This window comes from Thamnophis sirtalis, unplaced genomic scaffold, assembly GCF_051295495.1.
Source record: "Thamnophis sirtalis isolate CommonGarterSnake01/CBP01778 unplaced genomic scaffold, rThaSir2_p1.2 scaffold_14, whole genome shotgun sequence".
NCBI lineage: Eukaryota > Metazoa > Chordata > Lepidosauria > Squamata > Natricidae > Thamnophis > Thamnophis sirtalis.
In genome coordinates, this window is record NW_028261394.1 from 37,155,068 (window position 1) to 37,178,574 (window position 23,507).

Genomic DNA, 23,507 nt, shown 5'->3' on the forward strand with positions numbered 1-23,507 from the left:
ACCACTGCGCCACCTCGGCTCCTGAAAGTCAAATGGCTCTCCAGTCTATTTTTGAACCGCTGAACTGCAGATAACAGTCAGCTGAAGTGGCCTGCAGTACTGCACCCTAAGCACCGCGCCACCTCGGCTCTAAGTCTTGACCATGCCTCTCTTGGCTTCTGGATTCACCGGTTGGAGAATCCAAGCCAGTTTATAGTCATATCCACAATATTAAAAAATGGAATACGGGAAAGTCTTGAATATGTCTTCCTTAGGCTAGACTGAGTTAAAAAACTGGCTTCCAGAAGCAGAGAGGCGTGGTCAAGACTTTTTTCAACTCAGTCTCTAGGCTAATGGGCTGAATTTAACCCATGCTTGGATTCTCCAAGCAGCGCACAGGAGAAGACCTGTTGGCTTAGCTCCCCACCCACCACTTTCGAAGAATAAAAAGCTCAGACCTTCCGGACAGTAAAAAAAAATTGAAAAACTGCAGCACTCTTGGGAAATGACGTTTTCTTAAAACAGGCAATCTGTTAATACAGGGGTCACCAAACTTGGCAACTTTTAAGGCTCGTGGACTTCAACTCCCAGAATTCCTCAGCCAGCCATACATACTGGAAGTTGAAGTCCATTAAGTCTTAAAGTTGACAAGTTTGGAGACTGGTGTTTTAAGTGAAGAAGCTGTATAGCAGACAAGCTTCAGTTGCATAGAAATCACAACTGGATTTTTGCGAAGAACGGCAAGGTTTTGATATAATTGCCCCAAACCAAAGTCGGTGTGTGTGTAGGCATGCCAAAAAAAAAAAAAAAGTGCACACAAAGCCATGTGAGATTTCAAGAACCCTAGTATACTTTTATTACCTTGCAAGGTTTTGGCACACTCAAGCAAGTTTGGGGTAGGAATGAAAAAGACTCTCAAGGATTTGTCAATGTTTAAACTATTTTTCAAATAGGGATTTGCATGTATTATCCAAGGGTGTTTGCACTAAGATATTCTTTTTCCTTTTTTTAAATAAAAACTGTAGGTTGATTGGCATTTTGGCATGAGTATCATGCAATCATGGAATGTTGCACATCTCCCTAACTAGAAATGTACAGCTCTTGTTCATATTACTGTATATACAAAGCTGCCCTAAAGGCGCAAGCAACTGCCAACAAATTGAAATGTGTAAAAAACGAGTGTCTTTAATAGGAAAAACCTCCTCCTTCCTACCCCAAATAAAAGATGTGTTCCATAGGTAAAGGTTTCCTTCACACATATGTGCTAGTTGTTCCTGATTGTAGGGGGCGGTGCTCATCTCCGTTTCAAAGCCGAAGAGCCAGCGTTGTTTGAAGACGTCTCTGTGGTTATGTGGCCGGTATGACTAAACACTGAAGGCGCATGAAACACTGTTACCTTCCCACCAAAGGTGCTTCCTATTTTTCTACTTGCATTTTTCACCTGCTTTCAAACTGCTAGGTTGGCAAAAGCTGGGACAAGTAACAGGAGCTCACTCTATTACACGGCGCTAAGGATTTGAACCACCAACCTTTCTGATTGAGAAGCTCAGCATCTTAGCCACTGAGCCACCGCGTCACTATGTATGCTAAAATGGAACCCCAAACTACCCCCAAAACTAGAAAGCACACACAAACTCACGAACGCAGAGGATAATCATTATTATTTATTAGCTGTACAGCAGTATATTCTCCTTCCCATAGTCCAAACCCCATTATACGTTTTATGATGTTTTATTTCATGTTGGTTTCCTAAAATAATGAAAAATATCACACAGTACAGCTAAGTACAAAAATGCATCAACCTAGAATTGGATAGCTAACCTGATAGCTCTCTTAAAAGCGATACATAGAACAAAAGTTCTTGGTTCTGAAATCAGCAAGACTGAGGCTCTATAAAAAGCTTACGTGTTTTTAACATGTGATGGTCTGATATACAGGCCCCTTTTGTTTTGTTTTTTTAAATTTCACATTATTCTTTATTTTATTTTATAAATTTTAATTAAACCCCAAATTTTATGATTACTGACCTAGTAAAATTTCCTGCCCTAAGTTTTGATGGGCTGGGAAGCCCTATTACAAATTAACACCTTGGCTTTTAAACACAGAATTCATAAACACACACACACCCGAAAGGAAAAAAAAAAGAGAGCGAGAGACAGAGAGAGAGAGAGAGAGCAAAGAAAAGAGTTATGACAACTTGAAACTCAAAAGGGGCGCTTTTTAAGGGACACACGCTTTGAGACCAAGTTCATGTACTAAGAAACTGAGCTCGGGTGTGGATGTCTACCAGTTTTAACCCACTCTCCCACTGACTTGATAGGTTCCAGTATTTCATTCGGTACCAATTCCTGCATAATTCCTAGTTGCAATAGTTAAAAATGACAGGGTTTTTTTTTTTCTTTTTTACTTTTAAACTATAATCCCCATCCCACCCCAAAAAACCTCTTAAATGGAAAAAAAAAAGAGAGATTAAAATGTAAAAAAAAAAAAAAAGTTATTTACAAGCTCGATCATTACAAAGATGCCCTGCGGACAAGCAAAGCATCTGGGAGAGATGGGGTGGTAGTGAAGCATGCTGAACCTTACAGTGCTGATGTGGCGCCGGGGGGAAGGAGTGGGTTCGGGTAAGAAAAAAAAGCAAAACTAAAATGCAATATCAGTTTTACAACCCTCCTGAGTCTGAATGTACAATTAAAAAATCTCTAGTCAGAGGAAAGAAGAAAAAAAAAACACAACAACCCGAAGCCAAGGGCTTCTAGAAATGCATAAACAGCTCCAGAATAGTCTGGCCAAGGTCCAGACGGAGAAGGCCAACCACGGCCTGGCACTAACAGTTAACTGGATCGAGTGATTTGCAAAAAAAAAAAAAAAAAAACGCCTTTAGGGAACTGAGAAAATCAACCAGCAAATTAAAAAATAAAAATAAAACCCATGTTCCATGATCCGGTTAGGTTAACATTAAACATAGAGAGAGAGAGAGAGATAGAGAGAGAGAGGGGAGGGGAGAGAATGTTCTAGGCAAATCACATCCTATCATCATTTGAAGTTTTGTTGCCCAGGGTGTTTGGTAAAACGGTCTTTAAAAAATGGTGCATTTCCCAAAGCCGAAAACAAGGTAAGAAGGAAAAATAAAATAATAAAATAAAACGGATTTGAGCCAGTTCCAAAGAGCCCAGGCCAGTTCAGTGAAGAGCGTTAATCCTTCCTCCATCACCGGTCCATCATGCTAAGGATCATCTCTGGGGTGAGGTCTCCGTTGGGTGCTTCCACCGCCACTGGCTGAGTTCCTGGAGTAGCCCCAACAGTCTCTGCTTCGGGCTTCTTCTTCACTTCCACAATAATGTTTTCAATTGCACCAGTGCTCTGGTCTTTCACCTGAATGATTGCTGTAGCTAATGGGAGGGGGGGGGGGCAAAAAAGGAAATGGGGGAGGGAAAGAGAAATCAGATTCAGCCTGGAAATCATGTAAGTCGCTGACTTGGTTTGCCCCTTGCTGGGCAATTTCACAACACCTAAAGCAAGGGTGGCTGGGGAATTCTGGGAGTTGAAGTCCACAGGAATTAAATTGCCAAGGTTGGATACCCCTGAACTAGATCAACCGAAAAGAGTCCTTCCAACTCACACATTCTATGAAATCTCATCAATCTTATTCTGCCTTAATTATATAAGAATCACACAATATGATATGATGTAGAAAAATAGGGCTGAGGAACTCTGGGAGCTGAAGTCCACAGGTCTTAAAAGTTGGCAAGGTTGGATCTAGAGGATAGGGCTTTCTTTTCAGCAAGCCAGAAGCCTGTTTCAAATCCACAAATGATACTGTAGTCGGGTGTTACAATAATGGCCAGGCAGGAGGGACCTTCTGCCCTATTGCATTGCTCTGGAGATTAAATACTTCTGCTCCTGGTTTTAGATTAATCACAGTCTGTGGTGGTGCTTTACCTGAAGCCCAAACCATAGTTAATGTTAAGTACAATAAGTAAAAATTTACACCCACAAGCCAGTGTAAATTACGATCTGCAGTTGCCTTGGTTCTACTCATGATATCTTGAAATCTGTCTACAGCGAAATCTTCTTGGCACTTCTTCTGCCAAGTAGGGATTACGCAGGCCCCAAACTCAGCCTGAGCTGGCCTCACGCAGATGTAGCTTGTGTTATCAGGTCCAAAAACAGCACCAAAATATCCGAATATCAAATATGAGCCGAGGTGGCGCAGTGGTTAAATGCAGCACTGCAGGCTACTTCAGCTGACTGCAGTTCTGCAGTTCGGCTGTTCAAATCTCACCGGCTCAGGGTTGACTCAGCCTTCCATCCTTCCGAGGTGGGTAAAATGAGGACCCGGATTGTTGGGGGCGATATGCTGACTCTGTAAACCGCTTAGAGAGGGTTGAAAGCCCTATGAAGTGGTATATAAGTCTAACTGCTATTGCTATCCAGTTTTTCTGAAGATACTTCAATATTCTCAAGCTCCTTATCTCACCTAACTTAACTTTCCTCTTTATTTATTTATAAGACTGGGTCCTGCCCTCATTTATAGAAAAATGTTAACTTACGCTGGGGCTGTTTGGGTTGATTGGCTTTGCCTGGTGGGCGTCCTCTCCGCTTCTTGGCTGGTGGAGGAGTTGGGGCCACAGGTTCCACTTCTACTTCTGGTTCAGCCTCAACTTCAACCGCTGTTTCTTCTTCCTCCTCATTCTCATCCAATTCTGGTTCAGCATTTTCCTCTTTAATATGAGCAAGGATTTTTTTTTAAAATCAAGGCAACGAACAATGAAGAAAATAAAATGAAAACTGCCTAAGTGTGTTCCCTCTAGGCAAAGCTGTCGGGTTAATGTTTCTACCAGAAAGGAGCCTTCCGTTTGAAAGGTGGCTGGGTAACAGAAGGAAGCCAAAATGCCACTGCCAGAAACTTCAGTTGGGTGAAAATTACTTTGTTACTTGCAAAGCTTGGATGGAAAAGTGATGACCCCCCCCCCTCTCTTTCTCTCTGTATGTGTGTAAATATGTTTGCATACAAATATGCACACACCATGATTATGTTTAGTTTCACTCTGTGAATGTTTTACACTGAAATATGTCAATTATTATGAGACATATTATTAATTGAAGGGAATGGAAGAAAGCAATACTGAAAATGAATATTTTCCCTGAACATGTTCAAATACATCAACAGCTTTTTTAAAAGAAGAAATGTCTCCTACCCTCAAAACTTTTGCCCAAAGATCCTTGCTATACTCTTATCAACGTTTTTCTGCCACTGCTCAGAAACTGAAATGGCTGAGGTGGCTACTGGCAAGTTACTATTTTGTGCTCTGTGTAACAGCTGACAACACCTGCAGTGACTTATGAATCCATCAGCAAGTTCAGGAGATCTAAAATGTTTCTGGAGCTCTTCTCTCTTACCGCTGTCAGAAGAATCCTCTTTCTTGGAGCGCATCTTTCTCTTCCGCCCACGTTTTCCCTTCTTGGGCTCCCCTCCGTTCTCTCCTTCAACCCCATCGGGGCCTAAACAATTATCTGCATGTCTGGCCATTGTGTTCTGTTTAAAGAAAGGCAGGCAAATGTTAGATGTTGGCTGCATGCAAGGAGAGATTATCTGAACAACCTCCCGCAGTGGATCAGGAAATTTTTTTTTTTTTTTAAACTGCCTTCAGGCCATTCTTGACTCCTGGCAACTATGTGGACAAGTCCCTGAAGTTTTCTTGGAAGTGGTTCCTCACCGCTTTCCTCCTTGGGCTGGGAGTGTGTGTGACTGGAGAGCCTTCTCTGTGGCTGCTCCGACCCTCTGGAATGAACTCCCCGTGGAGATTCGAACCCTCACCACCCTCCAGGCCTTCCGCACAGCCCTTAAAACCTGGCTGTTCCGACAGGCCTGGGGCTAAAGAGCTGTTGCCCCCGTCTCGAATGGTATGACTGTTGTGTTTTAAATTATGCATTGCTTTGCTTTGTTTTTTAAACTTTTTGTCTGTATCCCCCTTCCCTGGTTCGAGTTGTGAGCCGCCCTGAGTCCCCTTCGGGGGAAAAGGGCGGCATATAAATACAATAAACTGAAACTGAACTGAAACTGGTCCATGGTTACTCATTTCTAAAGGCAGAACTAAAACTCACAATCTCCCATTTTTTTTAAAGAAGCTGCATTAATTGCCAGCTCTTGGGAGGAGCCACCAACAAAGAATTAAGCTTGATGCAACATGACCTCTGATCAAACTGCTTCAATTTGCAAGAACATATGACACATTATGTGTCAAAGATATGGTTCATGCAGCTTCTGAGACAAGAGATAGAAAAGGCACCAAGACACACCGCACTCCAAAAAAGCTAGACAGCAGCGTGTAATAAAACAAGACCGTGCAACATGTCTTGGCTCTTTTCTGCCACGCTGAGCGGCGCCCTGAGGTCATACTGAAAAACATGGGTGAGGTCTGGGCCTTCTTGGGAGAGGATTTCAGAAGCTTTAAGAGAGAAAGGAAGAGTGTCTCAAGCATGGGTAAGGCTTAATTGCACACATTTAGTTCTTTCACCTTAATTTTCAAAAGTGGGAGGAAAAAAACAACTCCTTCCCAATTCTGGGTTTCAAGGCATTAGAAGCTGGCAGCTGTGACAGTCCAGGCCAGACGTCTCCCCTCCTTGCCTCAAAGTTTTGCAGCCTCCAAACAGTTCCCGTTTTTAAAAGCGCCAAATGCCATCCAGATGATTCCCACAGCAGGGTTCGCAGAAGACGAGCCCTGGCTGAGTTTGCCAGAAACATAACACAGGGGGGAGTCTTGGTAGCCCACTGGTGTTAACCCACCATCCATCTCCTTCTCTTATTTACTGGTACTTCACTCGGAGCGCCCTGCAATGCTTGTCTGCCCCCACCCCTCCACCCCCCAATATCTTTCCATATGTTCCAAGCACTTACACGGCGTGTGAATGTTTTGCCACATTTAGAGCAGACGAAGGCAGCTGGGACAAAGTTGGGGTCGTGATAGCGCTTGAAGTGCATGTCAAGCAGCTGCTTCTGGCGGAAGGTCTTGTCGCAATGGCTGCAGGCGTAAGGCTTTTCTCCAGTGTGGGTTCGCTTGTGCATGATCATGTGCCGTTCCTGCATGGAATCAAGAGGGCAGGCGATCAAAGGGGCGCAATGATCCACAGACAGCCTGAAGGTGGTAAATGAACCGATCTGGAAGATCTCAGTTTCCTTGAGGGCCCATCCTTACCAGTGGTGGGATTCAAAAAATTTTAATACCGGTTCTGTGGGCTCAGCAGGGGAAGGATACTGCAAAATCCCCATTCCCTCCCCACCCCACTAACCTCCGTTCTCTTGTTCAGGGCAACAAAAGATGATCAGCTGGGGGGCAGTGGGGGCAGCCTATTTGCTGGTTCTCAGAACTACCGTATTTTTTGGAGTATAAAACACACCAAGATTTTGAAGAGGCAAATTAAAAAAAAAAAGTTTTTGCGCTCTGCAGACATACTAAAAATGGCCCGTTTTTCATGAAAACGCCCCCGTTTTTTGTCAAAATAAGGGCAAGCATATCTTATAGGAGGCTTATAGAGTGCTCCTGGGAATTGTGGGGGTCAAAAACGAGCAAAAAATGGTCCATTTGTTGCTCATTTCTGCCCTCCCCAGCCCCCAGAAGCACTCTGGAAGCCTCCTAAAGGCTATGCACGGCCATTATGGTGAAGGGGGTAGGGTTTTGGGAGGCCAAAAATGCTGTATTAACTGTATAAGACGCACCCAGATTTTCAACCTCTTTTTTGAGGGAAAAAGGTCCATCTTGTACTCCAAAAAATACGGTACCCAAAATTTAGGCTACATGCTCTCCAGAACCTGTCAATACTGGCTGAATACCACCGCTGATCCTTACCTGTCGGCATGCATAGTCGCACTGGTCACATTTGAAGCGCTTCTCATTTTTGTGAGACTTCTGGTGCTGGATGAGTGCGTATCGCTCGTGGAACACGGCATCACAGTAACGACACTTCTTGCCCTGCTCAATGTAGGAATGCTGCTTCCGCAAATGGACACCTGGAAAAGAGACAGTCGCGTGGAACCCTCAGTCTTTAAATCGTCATCACGCGCCTGAGGGATGCAAACGTCTTCCCTGTAGCTGATTTTTAGATTTAACTGAGCCGCCAGATTCCTGCCTGATGATGTTAAGACAAAAGCATTTAAAAATGCCAGGATCTCGGTCAGTTGGGTCTAGTGGTCAAAGCACCAGGTTTGAAACTGAGCTCTAGTCCCACCTTAAGACATGAAAAGCTGGACGGGTGAATTTGGGACAGTCCGCCTCTCCTTTTTCGCAGAAGCCCAGACTCCCGCAACGCTCACCTAAGTCACTCTTTCGTGCAATGACTGTGTCACAGTGGGGGCAGTGGAACTTGGCCACGTTTTCCGTGTGCTTCTGCAGGATGTGCATCTTCATGGTCCCACTCTGGGTGAAGCGAGCGTGGCAAATGTAACACTCGTAGGGCTTCTCACCTTTGGGAACCAGGGAGAAGAAACGGTTAGTTCAAGAAGCCCAGATGTGGGGAAGGCATAGGATAGAGAATATGAGCTTTGATAGGTGGTTTAATCTCAGTGTGTTATATAAGCCAAAATCAAAACTAGGTTTTGCTGACAAACAACATATGCATTGTTTGTTTGTAGTTTCCTGATCAATTCTCCTTTTTAGACATTCTTGAATTTATTTCAGTAGTTATAGCTTTTCTCAATGTTTTCACCCCGGAGGAATCCTTGAAATTATTTTCAGTTCTCAGGGAGCCCCTGAGTAAAAATTATGATATCTACATTCCATAGTATGCTTTCATAATCAGTAAGTCGAGTTACGATGTGTATAAATTTCCATCACTGTGTGTGCTAATATTGCACAGCATGCAAAAATACACAATTATTTTCTTTTCCAATCCAGAAAGGTTGGGTTAGAGACTTGGGCAGAGCACAAATTAGGATCATTTGTGATCATACTATATTGTCATACTATATTGTAACTGCAATCAAGTCAAAAACATTATTTCAAACTCTGCTTAACTGACCAAAACAAACTGTGGGTATTGTAACAAATACGAGCTTACTAGTTAAGCAAACAAAGGAAAGAAAAGCAATTCTGTTGTAATCTGTTGTGGAAAGTCTCAAAATCTAATTACATTGTAAACTTTTCCAGTTATATAGAATAAATGTTGTATTAGCTACTACAAGAGAAGCTCTGTTTTCAGTGCTTACAACATGCTTTAAAAAGGTTTGAGATATCAGGGACAAGCATGAAAACAAGCTGGAAAGGCTTTCTCATTGCTTTTGGTGATTGGCAGCCTTATTTACCATAGCAGATTTTAGCTAAACTCCCTGAAATCTTAACATGAATGCCGAGCCTTTTAAGACAATCAAGAAATCGGACACAAGAGAGACAGACACAGAAAGAGAGAGAGAGAGAGAGCTTTCAGCACACACTTGGGTGTCATTTTTAACAAAGTTAATCCGTACCAGAATGGGTCCTCATGTGCCTCTTCAGCTTGTAAGTGTCTCTGCTGGCGTAGCTGCACAAGCTGCATTGGAATGGGCGTTCCCCGGTGTGAGAACGAATGTGGCGTTTCAACTTGCTAACCTGAAACCCAAGAGTATCAAAGGGAGATTAGCAATGCGTAGATCCCTACAGCTAAAAATAATGATCTATGGGCTTCTGGAACGATAAAACGAAAAGCCCTTTCAATGGGAAAACAAATGCAGGCAGTCGTCAACTTAACATCATTTGATTAGGGACCGTTCAAAGTCTCAATGGCACTGTGACCGTTTTTCACACTTACGACCATTGCAGCACCCCCCAGGGTCATGTGATCAAACTTGGGATGCTTGGCAACTGGTTCATATTTATGACATTTGATATTTGTCCTGGGGGGGGGGGGGTCACATGATTGGCTTTTGCAAACCTCTGACAAGCAAAGTCCAGGGGGAAGCCATATTCACTTAACAACCGGGTTGCTGACTTAACAAGTGCAGGGATTCATTTAACGAGTGTGGCAAGCTAAGTGGTAACATGGGGCAAAACTCACTTAACAAATTATCTCACTTAACAACATAAATGTTGGGACTTAATTCTGGTCAATAAGTTGAGGACTACCTGCAGTATTAAGAACGCCTTGTGGACCAGTCCGATGGGATTAAAAACAAGCCTGAGAATTTCCCCCTTTGCACAGCATGATGCAGTATTCATTTATTATTTGCGACACAAAAGGATACTCTTGAAATATTAAAAAAATAGTTCCTAGCTATCAAAGAATGACTCATATTTAAAAGAGGATTCCTTTAGAATATGATGACCCGAGCAAGGAGTAGCCCTTTATATGATAGAAACAGGCAAGAGATTAACTAAGATTATTCAAAAACTCAAATTATTAATATTGTAAAAATGCTCTCTAGAATTGAATTATGGAATATTAAAAAATAGATGAAGCTGCTTCTCGAAAGGGGCAGAGATTGTGAGGGATCAAGGCCTTCCTCTTTGGAATTATCTATCCCTTGAAACATTATCTGTCTCCCTCTGGTCCACAAATTCAGAAGTTGGCAGCTCTCTTAACTTTGAGCTCTTTATCCGAAGTCTTCTGCTTGAACGTTTCATGTGAACGTGCTCGTTTAAACCCTTTACCTTTAAAAATATTATTACTGTGTGTTTCCAATTTTACGAGTCATTTTAATCTGCTGCTGGTAGCTGACACGACACAACATTTTCAATATGGAGAAGCACTGGCATGAAAATAAATCTACTGGGGGTCCACAAAGACCCACCAGGGCATCCAGAATTATGAGCTCTTCTGTGGATAGCTGCGTTTGAGAAATATGTTTCATTTTCTGTAGTTGAAACACATTCTGCTCAGGAGGAGCCTCAGAAAGTCAACAGAAAATAATCAAGGCTTACAATTCTAGACTTGTAAAGAAGCGTTTCCTCTCCTCTCAAATTGCCTGTCACTCCAACTGGTTATAAAACCTTTCCATTTTGAAAGGTTCTCTGTAACCCCTCTTAGCAGACCCTAAGAGATCCTTTCTGTGGGGTGACATGTTCATTCCTTCTGGGGTGAAATTATGCAGGTATGTTTGATAACAGAGTTTATATCACGAAGTAGATCTGCTGCATTTCTCCTGCTCAATACATTATCAGAAACTATAATGATGTAAAATACAGGTAGTCCTCAACGTACGAGCATCATTGAGTCCAAAGTTTCAGTTGCTATGTAAGACATCAGTTAAACGAGTTTTGCTCCATTTTACATTCTGAAACACTGCAGTTGTTAAGTTAGTAACATGGTTATTAAGTGAATCTTGTGTACCCACTGACTTTGTTTATCAAAAGGTTGCAAAAGGGGATTATGTCTCCCCAGGACTCTGCAACTGTCATAAATGAGTCAGTTGCCAAAGGTCTCTATTTTGATCACATGAGCATGTGGGATGCTGCTTACATCATAAATGTGAAAAATGGTGATAAGTCACTTTTTTGAATGGCTACTAAATGAACTGTTGTAACTCAAGGACTGCCTGCAGTTGTCCAATAAGTTGCTTAGTAAAGATAACCTATCTTTACGTACTGTTTTTATATGTCATTGTGTGTACTCCCTTCCCTATACGTTGTAAGCCGCCCTGAGTCCCCTCAGGGAAAAGGGTGGCCTATAAATAAATTTACCTAAACCTAAACCTATCGTGAATGCAAGAATGAAAGGATTAAATCAAAATAATAAGCGCTAACAAGAATTTATAACTAATCTGAGACAGTTCAGCCTTGACTTAATAAATAATCAAACAAAATCTAGTGCTTTAAGATCTCATGTTCCCAGAAACCAGTTTTGGATGTTGCAAAATTTTAATCCATAAAATGGTTTCCAAGTGACACTGAAATTAAACAAGGTAGATTTGCAACAAATTTCTACGCCGGAAGAGGCAGCACTGAAGTTCCACTTTATGTCAACCACAATGTACCTGAGCGATGGAGCCACCTGAACACTTATAAGATACGGAAATGTTAATGATGAAGGCAACTCTTTCAAAGCTCCAAGCAAAACACTGAATGGGAAAATCGGGTGTAGCTATCGCACAACAGCGATAGACAACTAGACACGAAACGCACCTCCACACTGGCGTAGTCACACATGGAACACTTGAATGGCTTCTCGTGGGTATGTTTATAGCGGCGATGTCGAACCAACTCTCCGCTGGTCACAAAGGCCATGTCGCAGTCAGGGCACTTGTGAGGACGCGTACCTGGAGGATTACGGAGATCGAAGAAAATTCAAACGGCTTCATTTGACTGAGACCACAATAACATGCAAGTCTCAATTGGGCTGCTTTATTTTGAAAAAGGAGATCGCTTTATATGTAATATTTGTGTTCTGGTTACAAATAACGGTATTTTTAAGACAGCAGTCTTCAAATCTTTCCAGCTCCGCAGTGGTAGTGGAGGGGATGGCTTCGCACATGAATGCCGCTTTCACAAATTTAGCTTCGCATTCATGTGTGCTCAGCCACCACTTATGCAGCCTGGTTCCAAATGGGCTACGGCCAGCCCCAGGCCACAGACTAGGGTAGAGGTCAGCAACCTGCGGCTCTGGAGCCACCTGCGGCTCTTTCTTCCCTCTGCTGCGGCTCCCTGTCTCCGGTTGGTTCCACAATTGATAGGGCTTTCGGTTAGGACAGGTAGAGGAAAAAGGACGCCACGCTACGAGAAGACTCTATGGTAGGGAAACCGGACTTCCGGTTGGCTTCAGAATTGAATGGGGTGGGGCCTTCCGGTTAGGACCTTTGTGGCTTTGAGTGTTTAAGGTTGCTGACCCCTGGACTAGCGGTTGGGGACCCGTTTTAAGATAGGAACCAACAAGTTATTTCTATACACAAACAATTTATGTGCTATATATTTCTGATACACCACAAATGCATGTACATTCACAGCAGGGGCTCGATCAAGCGTTCCATGTGTCCCTCCCAAATCAGCCTGTTAGAAAATGGCATGACAGCGTCCCCCCCTTTCTCGGTACCTGTGTGAGTATTGAGGTGATTTCTCAGCAGTGTGACTGTCCGGAAGGCTCGGCCACAAAGGTGGCACTTGTGTGGCCTCTCGTCCGTGTGGCTTTTCATGTGACGGTCCAGGTTCGAACGCCGGGGGCAGGTGTAGCTGCAGAGTTCGCACTGGAATGTCTTCTTCACCCCTATTCAGAAAGGGACGTTCATTGCTCTGAGGAAGAAACCTGCTGTCCGTCATTCCCCCCCCCACCTCCCGATTTCCGTTCCTAACAGACAATATTTGCCCAATTAAAGGAATAAATGTGCAGCGCATCTGAGGGAACCGAGAGAAAACTTCAGTCGTTATCAAGGACAACAACTTGATTTGTATCCTTATCCTTCTGCCTAACAGGCAGAATGTAGAGGATCAGCTGCATTAACTAGGCCAGTGTTTTTCAACCTTGGCAACATGAAGATGTCTGGACTTCAACTCCCAGAATTCCCCAGCCAGCATTTGCTGGCTGGGGAATTCTGGGAGTTGAAGTCCAGACATCTTCAAGTAGCCAAGGTTGAGAAACACTGAACTAGGCCATAAAACACAACAGAAATCACTTGGGGGAGCAATAATCCTCTTGGCTGAGGGGAAACGGCTTCTGGCTTCCACATCTGGCGCGTCGGTTAATGTGAAATCTACCCACCTGAATGTGAAACTTGGGTTATGTGAATCTCTGCGCAGAGAATCTTACCTTTCAAAGGAAGACCTAGTTCACAATTAAGCCATCCTCAAGACTAGTCTTTTTGAACCCGGCTGGGTTTTTAAATCAATTAAACTCCTGCCCTGGATATGTTCAAGAGCTGTGGGATAATTAATGTGCAGGGCAAATCGGGAAGGTCTGCCCACCCAGCCTCCAGGCTGAGCTGTTCCAACGTACCTTTCTTTTTAATTTTTGTCGGTTTGGGGGGCTTCATGTTGCCCACCACTTTCTCGGCGTTGACGTCCGAAAGCAAGCCCTCCTGCTGCTCCTCTTCAAAGTCATACACAGACACGTCCACGTCTTTGCCCTCCTCGGTGTAGCGGAGTTTGCTTTTTTTGGTCTTCTTTGTCTTTTTGGTGGGGGGCTGATAGTCGGGGTCTTTCTGCCAGTTGGGGTCCTCCTGAGGCTGAAGCTCCCCCTGCTCCAGGGTCTCCACCTCGCCATTGGCCCCAACCTTTACGACCTGGAAGCCTTCGGGCAAAGGGAGCGTGTGGCAGATCATGGGCTCCCCCTCCTGGAGGCCGCCCTTGGCCACCTCGTTTTCGTAGGCCCCCTGAAGTTCTTCCACAGAGGTGGTGGCCACGGGGACAGACACCGGGACGGGCACTTGGACAAGCTGGAGTTCGCCCAGGTTGATGGGCTGCTCTTCCATGTTCACAACCTGCAGGGTGATTATTTGGGTGTCGTCCACAGTGGCTTCTGCGTCTTGCGACACGGCACCTTCTATGACTTCTGTCTTCATCTGAAGCAGCGTTGGATCCAGCTGTTCCATCATGACCATCTGAACACCGGCGTTAACCTCCTGCACCACCTCAGTGCCGTCTGCTTGGTGGGGCGGCATCGGGCAAGCATCCTCTTCCTGCCCGCCTTCCCGGCGCCTCTGATAGGTCTTCCGTTCTTTGCCTTTAATGAACGTTTCAGATTCTTCCACAATAGTTTCGACTGCTTCGGCTTCCATGTCACCTTCCTGGGGAAGAAACAAAAGGAGAAGACCTTGCTTAAGCATTCGCTTTGGCACCTTGCATGAACTGATGGAGCAGATTCTCAGAACCCTTAAAGCAATCGGGGTCAGATAAATGCGAGTTTGCAGCTGCTGAAAAAATGATCAGACTTCTTGTATTGTTCACCACTGCTAAAATCACACAGGCACCATTGAGCACGGTGACTTCTGTTGTGGCCCACCAGTGTCCAGTGAAGCTGGCAGCAGATTTGGGCAGTGAGAAGGTTGGGGAGGAACATGGGCCAGTCCTGGAGTCTGGGGAAGGCTCTGATGAGGGCTCTGTGTCGGAGGCAGAGATGGGGCCAGAGCCACATGCCAGTTATCAGCTGCCTGAGTCAGACATCAGTGAGGCAGAAGAACAGCTGGAGCCTGTTCCCAGTGTGCGCATGAGCAGAGTTGCCAGATGAAGGGGATAGCTAAGGAACAAGGGTCGACTTGGGAGTAAAGCAACAGGCGGACGGTGAATGGCCCCTCCCATAGGGAATAAAAGAGCAAAAGGGGAGGGGTGTTTGCAGGTGACAATTAGTTCATTCCTGCATTCTTGTGGCGTCTGAAAGATATCGGCCTGGCCACTCTCCAAGCCTGATAAAGGTCGGTAATTGTGAACTATCTTGAAAGACTGTGGGCCGGGACTTTCTGGAGAGGAATTCACTGTAAATTAAATAAAAGGGGTTTATCGGGATGAGGACTCGGCTTCGTACAGCTGAGGAAGCCTAGGTTGGAACATAACTGCCAACCCCATTGCTCTTGGGCAGGACTAGAAGAGAAATGGGTTCTTGTAGAACAGATTTACTTTATAACTCCCTCAATGAGAACATGCCAAAAATGATGTTTCTTAAAAGTCCTGTGCCGCTTGCAGTAAGAGGATCCAACCACTAGGGATCAGTAATGCGACAGTATCTGCTTCAGAGCAGCGCCTCCCTGCAGGATCCAGCTCTTTCTCCAATGAAAAATTAGAAAAGCTACTAACGAGACAGTTTGTAGACAGGAACAGGGAAGTGATAAAAGGACAGAGGGAAGAAACAACACACGCTTCCCATATCCATGGCCACCGAAGCTATTCTTGGGTACAGAGAACAAGAAGGGCGATCACTGAAATGTATTGAGTTGCAGAAGGACAGGCTGTGCTGGGGGTGGAGCCAAGGGAGGAATCAGCCTGGAGTCATTATGTTCCCACAAGCAATCTAAACCCAACCCCCTTGAATTCCATTATCTGGCATCAATTTAGAGCTGACCATTAGTTGACTAGATTCTTGGGTATAGGCATTGGCAATAAATCAGTTTAACTGGAATTTAACTTGTGGTCCTGCTTTTTCGTGCTTGACAAGAGCCCCCAGAAATCAGAAATGTTAATATCCAGCTTCTGAACCAGGGACAACAGACTATTTTCTTTGCAACCCAATATTACTCTTTAAAAAAAATAATCCACACATAAAAGCAAACAACCTGCTCCTCCCATTCATTATACATCTGGAAAGGGGGGGGGGGCTTTTTTAAAGAAAAGGGGTGAATTAAGAATAGGAGTGGGTGATGATGTCATTTTATTTTAATGTTCTGATCTTGGAATTGCTGAGGTGATATCCAAAGGGAACGGGGGAGACGTAAAATTGGTATTGCAACATAGAATGTTCCTATGGTATTAACTAAATTCCTAGATATGTCTTTTAAAAAATATATGGAAACAGAAGGATTCAGATCTGTGAAGAAGCCTCTCTGAAAAACAGCTTATTTGTTTTAGTAAATCCCTTTTACCAGATAATAGCTGCTCACCATTGTGGCACATCAGTCACATAAAACTATCTTCTTTGTTTTCTTTTTCTCCCAAGATAATTTCTTTTCTTATTCTGGTATGACTTGTTTCGCCACAGGCATTGTACCCTGGTCTGGTTATCTGCAAAGATGAAGCAAGGCTTAGAAAGACTGAATAGCAATACACTTTTGGTCAAGAATAACTGACATAAAATGTAGCAATAATTATTTAGATATCTTTGAAAACAGGATAAGATCACCAATGTAAACTATAATTAAGTATTAGCCATGGTAATACACTGAAAACTGTTTATTTCAAATAAATATAACTCTAAATACCACTAAACAGAGGGAGATAATTGTGTCCAGAAGCCCTAGGTTTTTTGGTCACTGTTTGGAAATATCAGCCTTGCCAATGAAGAATCTTTTCCCTACTCACCCCATAAAATCAGCCTACGATTCCTGCAGGTTTTGTTTTCAGCCGAAACCTGGAACAACAAAAACATTTCAGGATTTATTTCTGCCAAACCAATCCAATCCAATGAAGGATGCATTGTTTATTCCATCCAAAACAAAATGCATTTTCCAAATGAAACACATGTTCTATTTTAGGGCTGTCAAACTCAAGACCCCCAGGGTGCTTAGATCTGGCCCGCAGGGCTGCCCTGGAAACAGCAAAGGACCAGCCCGTGATGCCCCTGCCAGCAACAATGGAGCTCGGGAGGGCACGGGTTGCAGGCAGCCATCGCAGCAGAAATTGCCAGGATGGATGGACCTATTGAGCTCCGTTTTCGCTGGCAGAGCGCTTGGGCCACCACAGGCACCCACAACACGAGTGGCATTGAGCTAGCCACGCCCCTCCCGGCCCCCTTGTGATGCAGCCCTCGATGAAATCGAGGGTTGACACCCCTGTTCTATTTGGTGTGTATTTTCATTCTCATTTTTTGGGGGTATGCAAATCTATTTGAATAAAAAACAGAATACGCCTAGCACTTGGTAGAAAGATGAGTGTGCATATGTAAAGATGGGAATACCACCCAGCCACTCATTCCCCCATTGTTTTTCAGCAGCCACACATGCTGTTTTTAGGAGAACAAGTTGAATTAAGGGATATGTTGTTAAAGCCGAAAGTCAAAGCTGGAGCTGCAACCAGAAGATACAGAAGGAGAACTTGCCTGAAGGTGCACCATTTAACTTATGGTACTCTCAAGTCTCCCTGTCTAGAATTGGAAGGGAAGGGAGGCCAAGCAGAGGCAGTCCAATGAAGAAGTGCCGTGATATTAAGGGGTTCAATGGCCAAGGGCCTGAAAGAGGACAATGGCAGACCAATGGTTGGTATGGGTGACCTACCAAAGAGAACCTAGCAGTCAAGTGTGACTGAAGAGGCCACAGTGCCGCCACCACCAAAGAGGGCCAAGTGGCTGCCAACTTCAAGATTTTGTCCATTATTGTAAACAAATAAAGAACTGGATCCAGTTGTACAGGTTGTCCTCGACTTACAACAGTTCACTTAGTGACTGCCTGAAGTTACAACAGCACTGAAAAAAGTGACTTATGACCGTTTTTGCTGACAGAGGGTTGCAGGAGGCCGTCACAGCAGAAATTGGAGCTCATGAGGACCGCGGGTGGCCTTATTGAGCTCTGTTTTTACTGGTAGAGGGTTGCAGGAAGCCGTTGCAACCAAAAACAGAGCTCGGGGGTCCAATTTCACTGGCAGAGAGCCTAGGTGGCGCAGTGGTTGGAGTGCAGTATTGCAGGCTACTTCACTGATTGCTAGCTGCAGTTCGGCAATTTGAATCTCACCAGGCTCAAGGTTGACTCAGCCTTCCTTCCTTCTGAGGTGGGTCAAATAAGGACCCAGATTGTTGGGGGCAAGAGGCTGACTCTATAAAACCGCTTAGAGAGGGCTGTAAATGCACTATGAAGCGGTATAGAAGTCTAACTGCTATTCCTGTTTTTCATACTTATAACAATTGCAGCATCCCTGTGGTCATGTGATCAAAATCTAGACATTTGGCAGCCGACTCATACTTACGATGGTTGCAGTATGCCAGAGTCACATGATCTATCTTTTGTGAACTTCTGATGATGTCAGTGGGGAAGCCGGATTCACTTAACAATGGTGTTACTAACTTAACAACTGTGGGGAATCACTTAACAACTGTGGCAACAACTGTGGAAATTGTACAATGGGGGAAAAACTCACTTAAAAAATGTCTAACTTAGCAACAGAAATTTTGGGCTCAATTGTGTTTGTAAGTCGAGGACTACCTGTAATTTGCTGTGTGTCTTTGGGCTTGACACAGCCTGAATTGGTTTTCCTACTCTAAGAATTTATTTATCGATCTGTTCTGACTGTACCATGTAAACAGTACCAGTTGCCTGTGACTTACATGCAGTAGTTCAATGCAGTTATTTATATGTGTCAAAAGGCTCATTTAATATTACAATGTAAAATAATATATTCGAATTTTTAAAATAAAATACTAAGTGGGATTTTAAACTACACATCTCATTTTCAGTCCAAATATTTGTACAGTAAATTCCTAAAATATTATTTATGGCTTAAAAGTATTCCGGATATTTCAATTAATCAATACATCCACTACTGTCAGAAACACTCAGGGTACATTCAGTCTTTTACAGAGCTGCTAACCGAAAAGCCAACACAATTATGTTAGAAGTACAGATTGATACTAGATAAATCCAGACATTGAATGTAAGACTAGATAAGTATCTGATTCCATGGCAATGTGAATGCAGCTAACCAATTGACAGGAGAGCTCAGGGATTTTAAAGGCCTACACAAAACCCAGGAGATTATTTCCGAAGTGAGGTAGAACATAACAGTTTGTAATTCTGAATCATATTTCACAATATGCTGCTATAATATCAGGTCACATGAAGAAAGTATCTCCAATTACTGTGAACCATTCAGCAAAATGTAGTAAGGAATAAGCCTCCTCTAAAATCAATGAAACTGCAATGCAGGTTAAAATTCTATTTGTTACGGTAATACAGAAGCCATGTAATACTTGCTAGATTGATTCAATCGCTTCCAAACTTCAACCAAGCCCTAACCTTTTGTTCTTGTGTGTTTTTAAAAATTCTTTATTGAAAGGATAAGTTACAGAATATAAGCAAACTACCAAGATACATAACCATAACAAAATTAAAGCAAGCAATAAATAAAAATGATAAAAAGACAAGGAAAGCAAACAAATCTACATTCTATATATTAAACTACAGCCACTGCTTTCAAAAAAACACAATATAATAGCATTATCAAATAGACTCAATACTATATTAACAGTATATAAAAAGTATAAAATATAACATTTATGTAAATGAACCTATTGATTTATCCTCTAATTAGTAGAAAAATATTGCCTTTTCTAAGACAGAGAAGTTATAGATTTCCAGAACCTAACCTTTAATATTTGGAATATAATCAGTTCTCAATTCTCAATATTGTTCTTTCAGTCACCACTACCATGCACACTAAAACAATGAATTCTCAAAAACAGAGATTCTGTCTATGTAAGTCAGGTTGTATTTATATAATATTACTTGGTACATAATTCAACATCACATATTTAACATTTAAATATTTTCCTCATTATTCATATACATTATTGAACTTCTGATAAAGATACGTTGTGGATTTAACTTTTCAACATTTAACTTTTTTGTACAATTCAGTATTAGGCTGAAGAGTTCAGAATTGTAATTTAAGGATCATATGATGCTCATGGTAGCCAAAGGATTAAAATGAAAAAGAAGCCAAGTGTAACAATAAAAAGAACAATTAATTTAGTTCTTTGGCAATGAAGCACACTTTAGAATAGTTGAGGAAATATGAAGAAATGGATAATATTTGAGAACTGTATTTTTTAATACAAAAAAATAGGCTATCTGATGAAAAGATCATATATAAAATTATCTAAAGGTAATTATCTAAAATTTGGAAACTTTTAATTGGTTTTTATATGTCAAAAGCAGAATTGTAAACCTCGGGGTAGAATAGCAATTGTTCCCACTGTCAAAAACCTGTTGAAGGTGCTGCTTTCATAATTATCCACCATCAATCTATGGATCCCTACTTTCACGTGTAACCTGGGCAACTCCAATAACTTCTATCCATCCTGAGACTTATTTTAGCCTCTTCATTCATTAACACACAAATCCTTCACTTCCCTGCATGTAATTGTATGTTTAATCCACAGTGCATCTCATTTTCCCTTTGGTTTTAATACTATTTATGCTATTCAGCTCACATACTGACTTTTTAAATTCCAATTCAGAGTATTGCCAGAGTGCCATGGTTATCACAGGGACCAACAGATAATGATCTCTTCCACTCTCCATGGCTTGGCTTAATTCAGGTTTTCTCCTAATACTTTTTAGTAATATAAAGTACAGATTAGATCATTAGTCACATCTTCATTACGTGCACATGTTTTGTGCTAATGGTAAGACAGTAATGCTTGATTTTGGCACATGTTGACTAGTATGCACAAAAGCAACTAAAGCCCAATTTTGCCCTAAACATATTAACAGAATTTTATGCAGGATGGGATTTCTATTTTCTAATCTAGAAATTATCTTATAGAACAATATATTGTGGCTCAGATCCCCTCAATCGAGAATTGGTATTTCCTGTCATACTGAAAGATACTAAATTCACGCTACATCAACTTATAGCCTAAAATATTCAAGGTAGTGTTGTTTTTATACTTCTAAATCGAATGCCAGTTAAAACGGGAAAGAACTGCTTTTGAACATGGAGGAACACCTTTGCTTCTCGGAGCAAAGCAAGCCAGTGATGTAACCCAAGATTTTATCAAAGGCAATTACCCTCCATCCTTCTCATGAGTTTTTCCCCCAGAAGCAACCTGCTGGCGATTGAGAAAACAAGACTTGAAGAGGCCCTTTGGTCTGATCCTGCCCAGCTTCTCCTGTTTATTACAAACGCTCTGGGCTATTATCATCTCTGATCTTGCCTAATTTGAGGAAGGGAGTTAGCAGGCCTACCAACTTTCCACCACCACCACCACCAGCTGCTTCCTTCCTGCCCAACTGTCAAACCTTCCAATCCAAAAAGCAAGGCAGCCCAAAACCGAGGGTAAAACCAAAAAATTAAATACCTGCATTTCTACCGAATCCCCGGCCCCAAACCGGGATCAATCCCTGCCCTACAATCAATGCAGAAAGGAGGAGGGGGCAGAGAGGGAAAAAGAGAGAGAGAGAGAGCGCACAGCAGATTTCAAGGCTGCCAGCATTAAATCCCGGGAACATATGGCACGAAGATGGGTAGAGAGAAAAAAAAAACCCCGAAGCAGTCTGTGCCTTTGCCTGGCCTCCATTTCCCGGCTGCATGAAATGCAAATCCAATGGATCCGAATCGAGGAAATGCAGATGCAACAGATCCGAATCAGGGAACTGCAGAACCACTAAGTCCGAATCGGGGAAATGCAGATCCAATAGATCGGAATTGAGGCAATGCAGATCCAATAGGCTCGAATTGAGGAAATGCAGAACTAATGAATCCGAATCGGGGAAATGCAGATCCAATGGATCCAAATCGAACGGGAGGGGGGGAGGAGGGGGAGAGCCGATGGGCCCGGAAAGGAGACGATCCGGGGTTCATTTGGGTGGGTGGTCGGGGGGGGCACACGGAGGAAGGGGATCCCTTCCTCCCCCGTCCCGCCCGCTGCCCTTCTCCCCTCGGGGGTCTCTCGGGAGGCGAGAAAGAGGGGGGAAAAGAAGGCGGCGGCGAGCGGGGCGAGCTCGGGCGTCCCCGCCTGGCGCTCCCCCGCGCTGCATGGCGCTGCAGCTCAGCCTGCCTTGCAAGAGGGAGCTCGAGTCCCGCTCTTGAGCTCGCAGCGCCTCTCACTCCGCAACGCGCACAGCGAGGAGGCGGCCGGCGGGAGCGGGCGGGCAGGGACGGACGGGCGGCCGGCAGCACCGATCGGGCGCCCCAGAGGACGGACACGGTCAGCCGGGACGGGAGGAGAAGAAGGCGGAGGCGGCGGCGAAAGAAACCCCGGTGGGGGGGGGGGAAAGGAGAAGGCGGCGGCGGGTGGAGGAAGCGGGAACCGGGAAGCCGCGGACGCCTCCGGGGAGCCAAGAGGGCGGTGCTGCTGAGGCGGCGGCGGGGAAACGGGGAAGGGCCGAGGCGGCGGCGGCGGGAGCGCCGGGGAGGCCGCCGTGTCGTAATGGCGGCAAGGCAGCGCAGCCACCTCCGGGGCCTTCCCCTCAGGCGGCGGGGAGGGATTGCGGGTCGCGCCTTCCTCGGGGCGGTCAGGGCTCGAGCAGCGCGGCCCCGGGGCTCGCCTGGCGTCGTGTGGGCGGCGGAGGCGGCCGGGGCGTCCTTGGCCAGGCGCGGCCTGGTTCCGTCAGAGGCGCTGCGCGGCGAGGCCGGTGGGCGGCAGTACCAGGCCGGCATCAGGGCGATGGGGACGGTAGAGGGAGACAAAGCCCCGCTCCCCATCCTCCTCGGCGGCGGCGGCGGCGCCGCGGCGAGTCCCAGCCCGAGCCCCATCGTGACACCTAGAGGCCGGAGAAAGCGACTGCAAACCCCCCGCGCCGCTTACCTGCCCCGGAGGCGCCTCCGGGCCGCCCCTGCTGCCCCGGGCCCCGCCCCGTTGGGCTCCGCCGAGCGCCCGCTGCCGCTGCCCCTGCCGCTAGCGGCCACCGCCAGCGCCCAGCACCAGCTCGCGGTTTAATCGCTCCACAGTCGCCTCGGACACAAAATGGCGGACGGGGCGCCGGGTGCGCCTGCGCGAGCCCCGGCAGCCGCGGCCGCCGGACCCGATCGAAGGGAGGAGGGAGCGGGAGAGGCGGCCGCGCGGGGCACCATGGGAGGAAACGCTGGGCGCTAAACTTTAAACGCCGACGGGGCCGATCGGGCGGCCGCCTTCGGGCAGGCGCGGGGAGGGGCCGTGACGTCACGCAACCCCCCCCCTCCGCACCCTCACCGCGGGCCGTGGAGGGTGGCTGTGACACGGGAGGGCCGCGCTCCGGATCCCTTTCGGACGGCCGCCTGTCCGCCTCTTTTTCC

General features: G+C 44.9%; 1 protein-coding gene across 1 annotated transcript; it reads right to left on the reverse strand.

The window, feature by feature from the left end:
* Nucleotides 1-1,623: 1,623 nt before the first annotated feature.
* CTCF (CCCTC-binding factor) lies at nucleotides 1,624-23,255 on the reverse strand. Its single transcript, XM_014076064.2, has 13 exons — nucleotides 23,041-23,255; nucleotides 16,884-16,932; nucleotides 16,466-16,586; nucleotides 13,873-14,662; nucleotides 12,976-13,146; nucleotides 12,072-12,205; nucleotides 9,443-9,563; nucleotides 8,294-8,443; nucleotides 7,830-7,990; nucleotides 6,881-7,063; nucleotides 5,383-5,518; nucleotides 4,533-4,703; nucleotides 1,624-3,371 (listed from the first exon to the last, which is right to left on the reverse strand). Exons 3-13 carry the CDS (start codon nucleotides 16,466-16,468, stop codon nucleotides 3,190-3,192), a joined length of 2,202 nt encoding a protein of 733 aa, XP_013931539.1. The 5' UTR covers nucleotides 16,469-16,586; nucleotides 16,884-16,932; nucleotides 23,041-23,255; the 3' UTR covers nucleotides 1,624-3,189.
* Between the last annotated feature and the right edge of the window lie 252 nt (nucleotides 23,256-23,507).

Excerpts from the sequence above, each read along its gene's own strand:
- CTCF (XM_014076064.2), bottom strand. Across the intron at positions 7,064-7,829 it reads GCGACTATGCATGCCGACAG|GAACGGCACATGATCATGCA; the intron begins GTAAGGATCAGC and ends GATTCCATGCAG. Across the intron at positions 3,372-4,532 it reads TCAACCCAAACAGCCCCAGC|CTACAGCAATCATTCAGGTG; the intron begins GTAAGTTAACAT and ends CCCTCCCATTAG.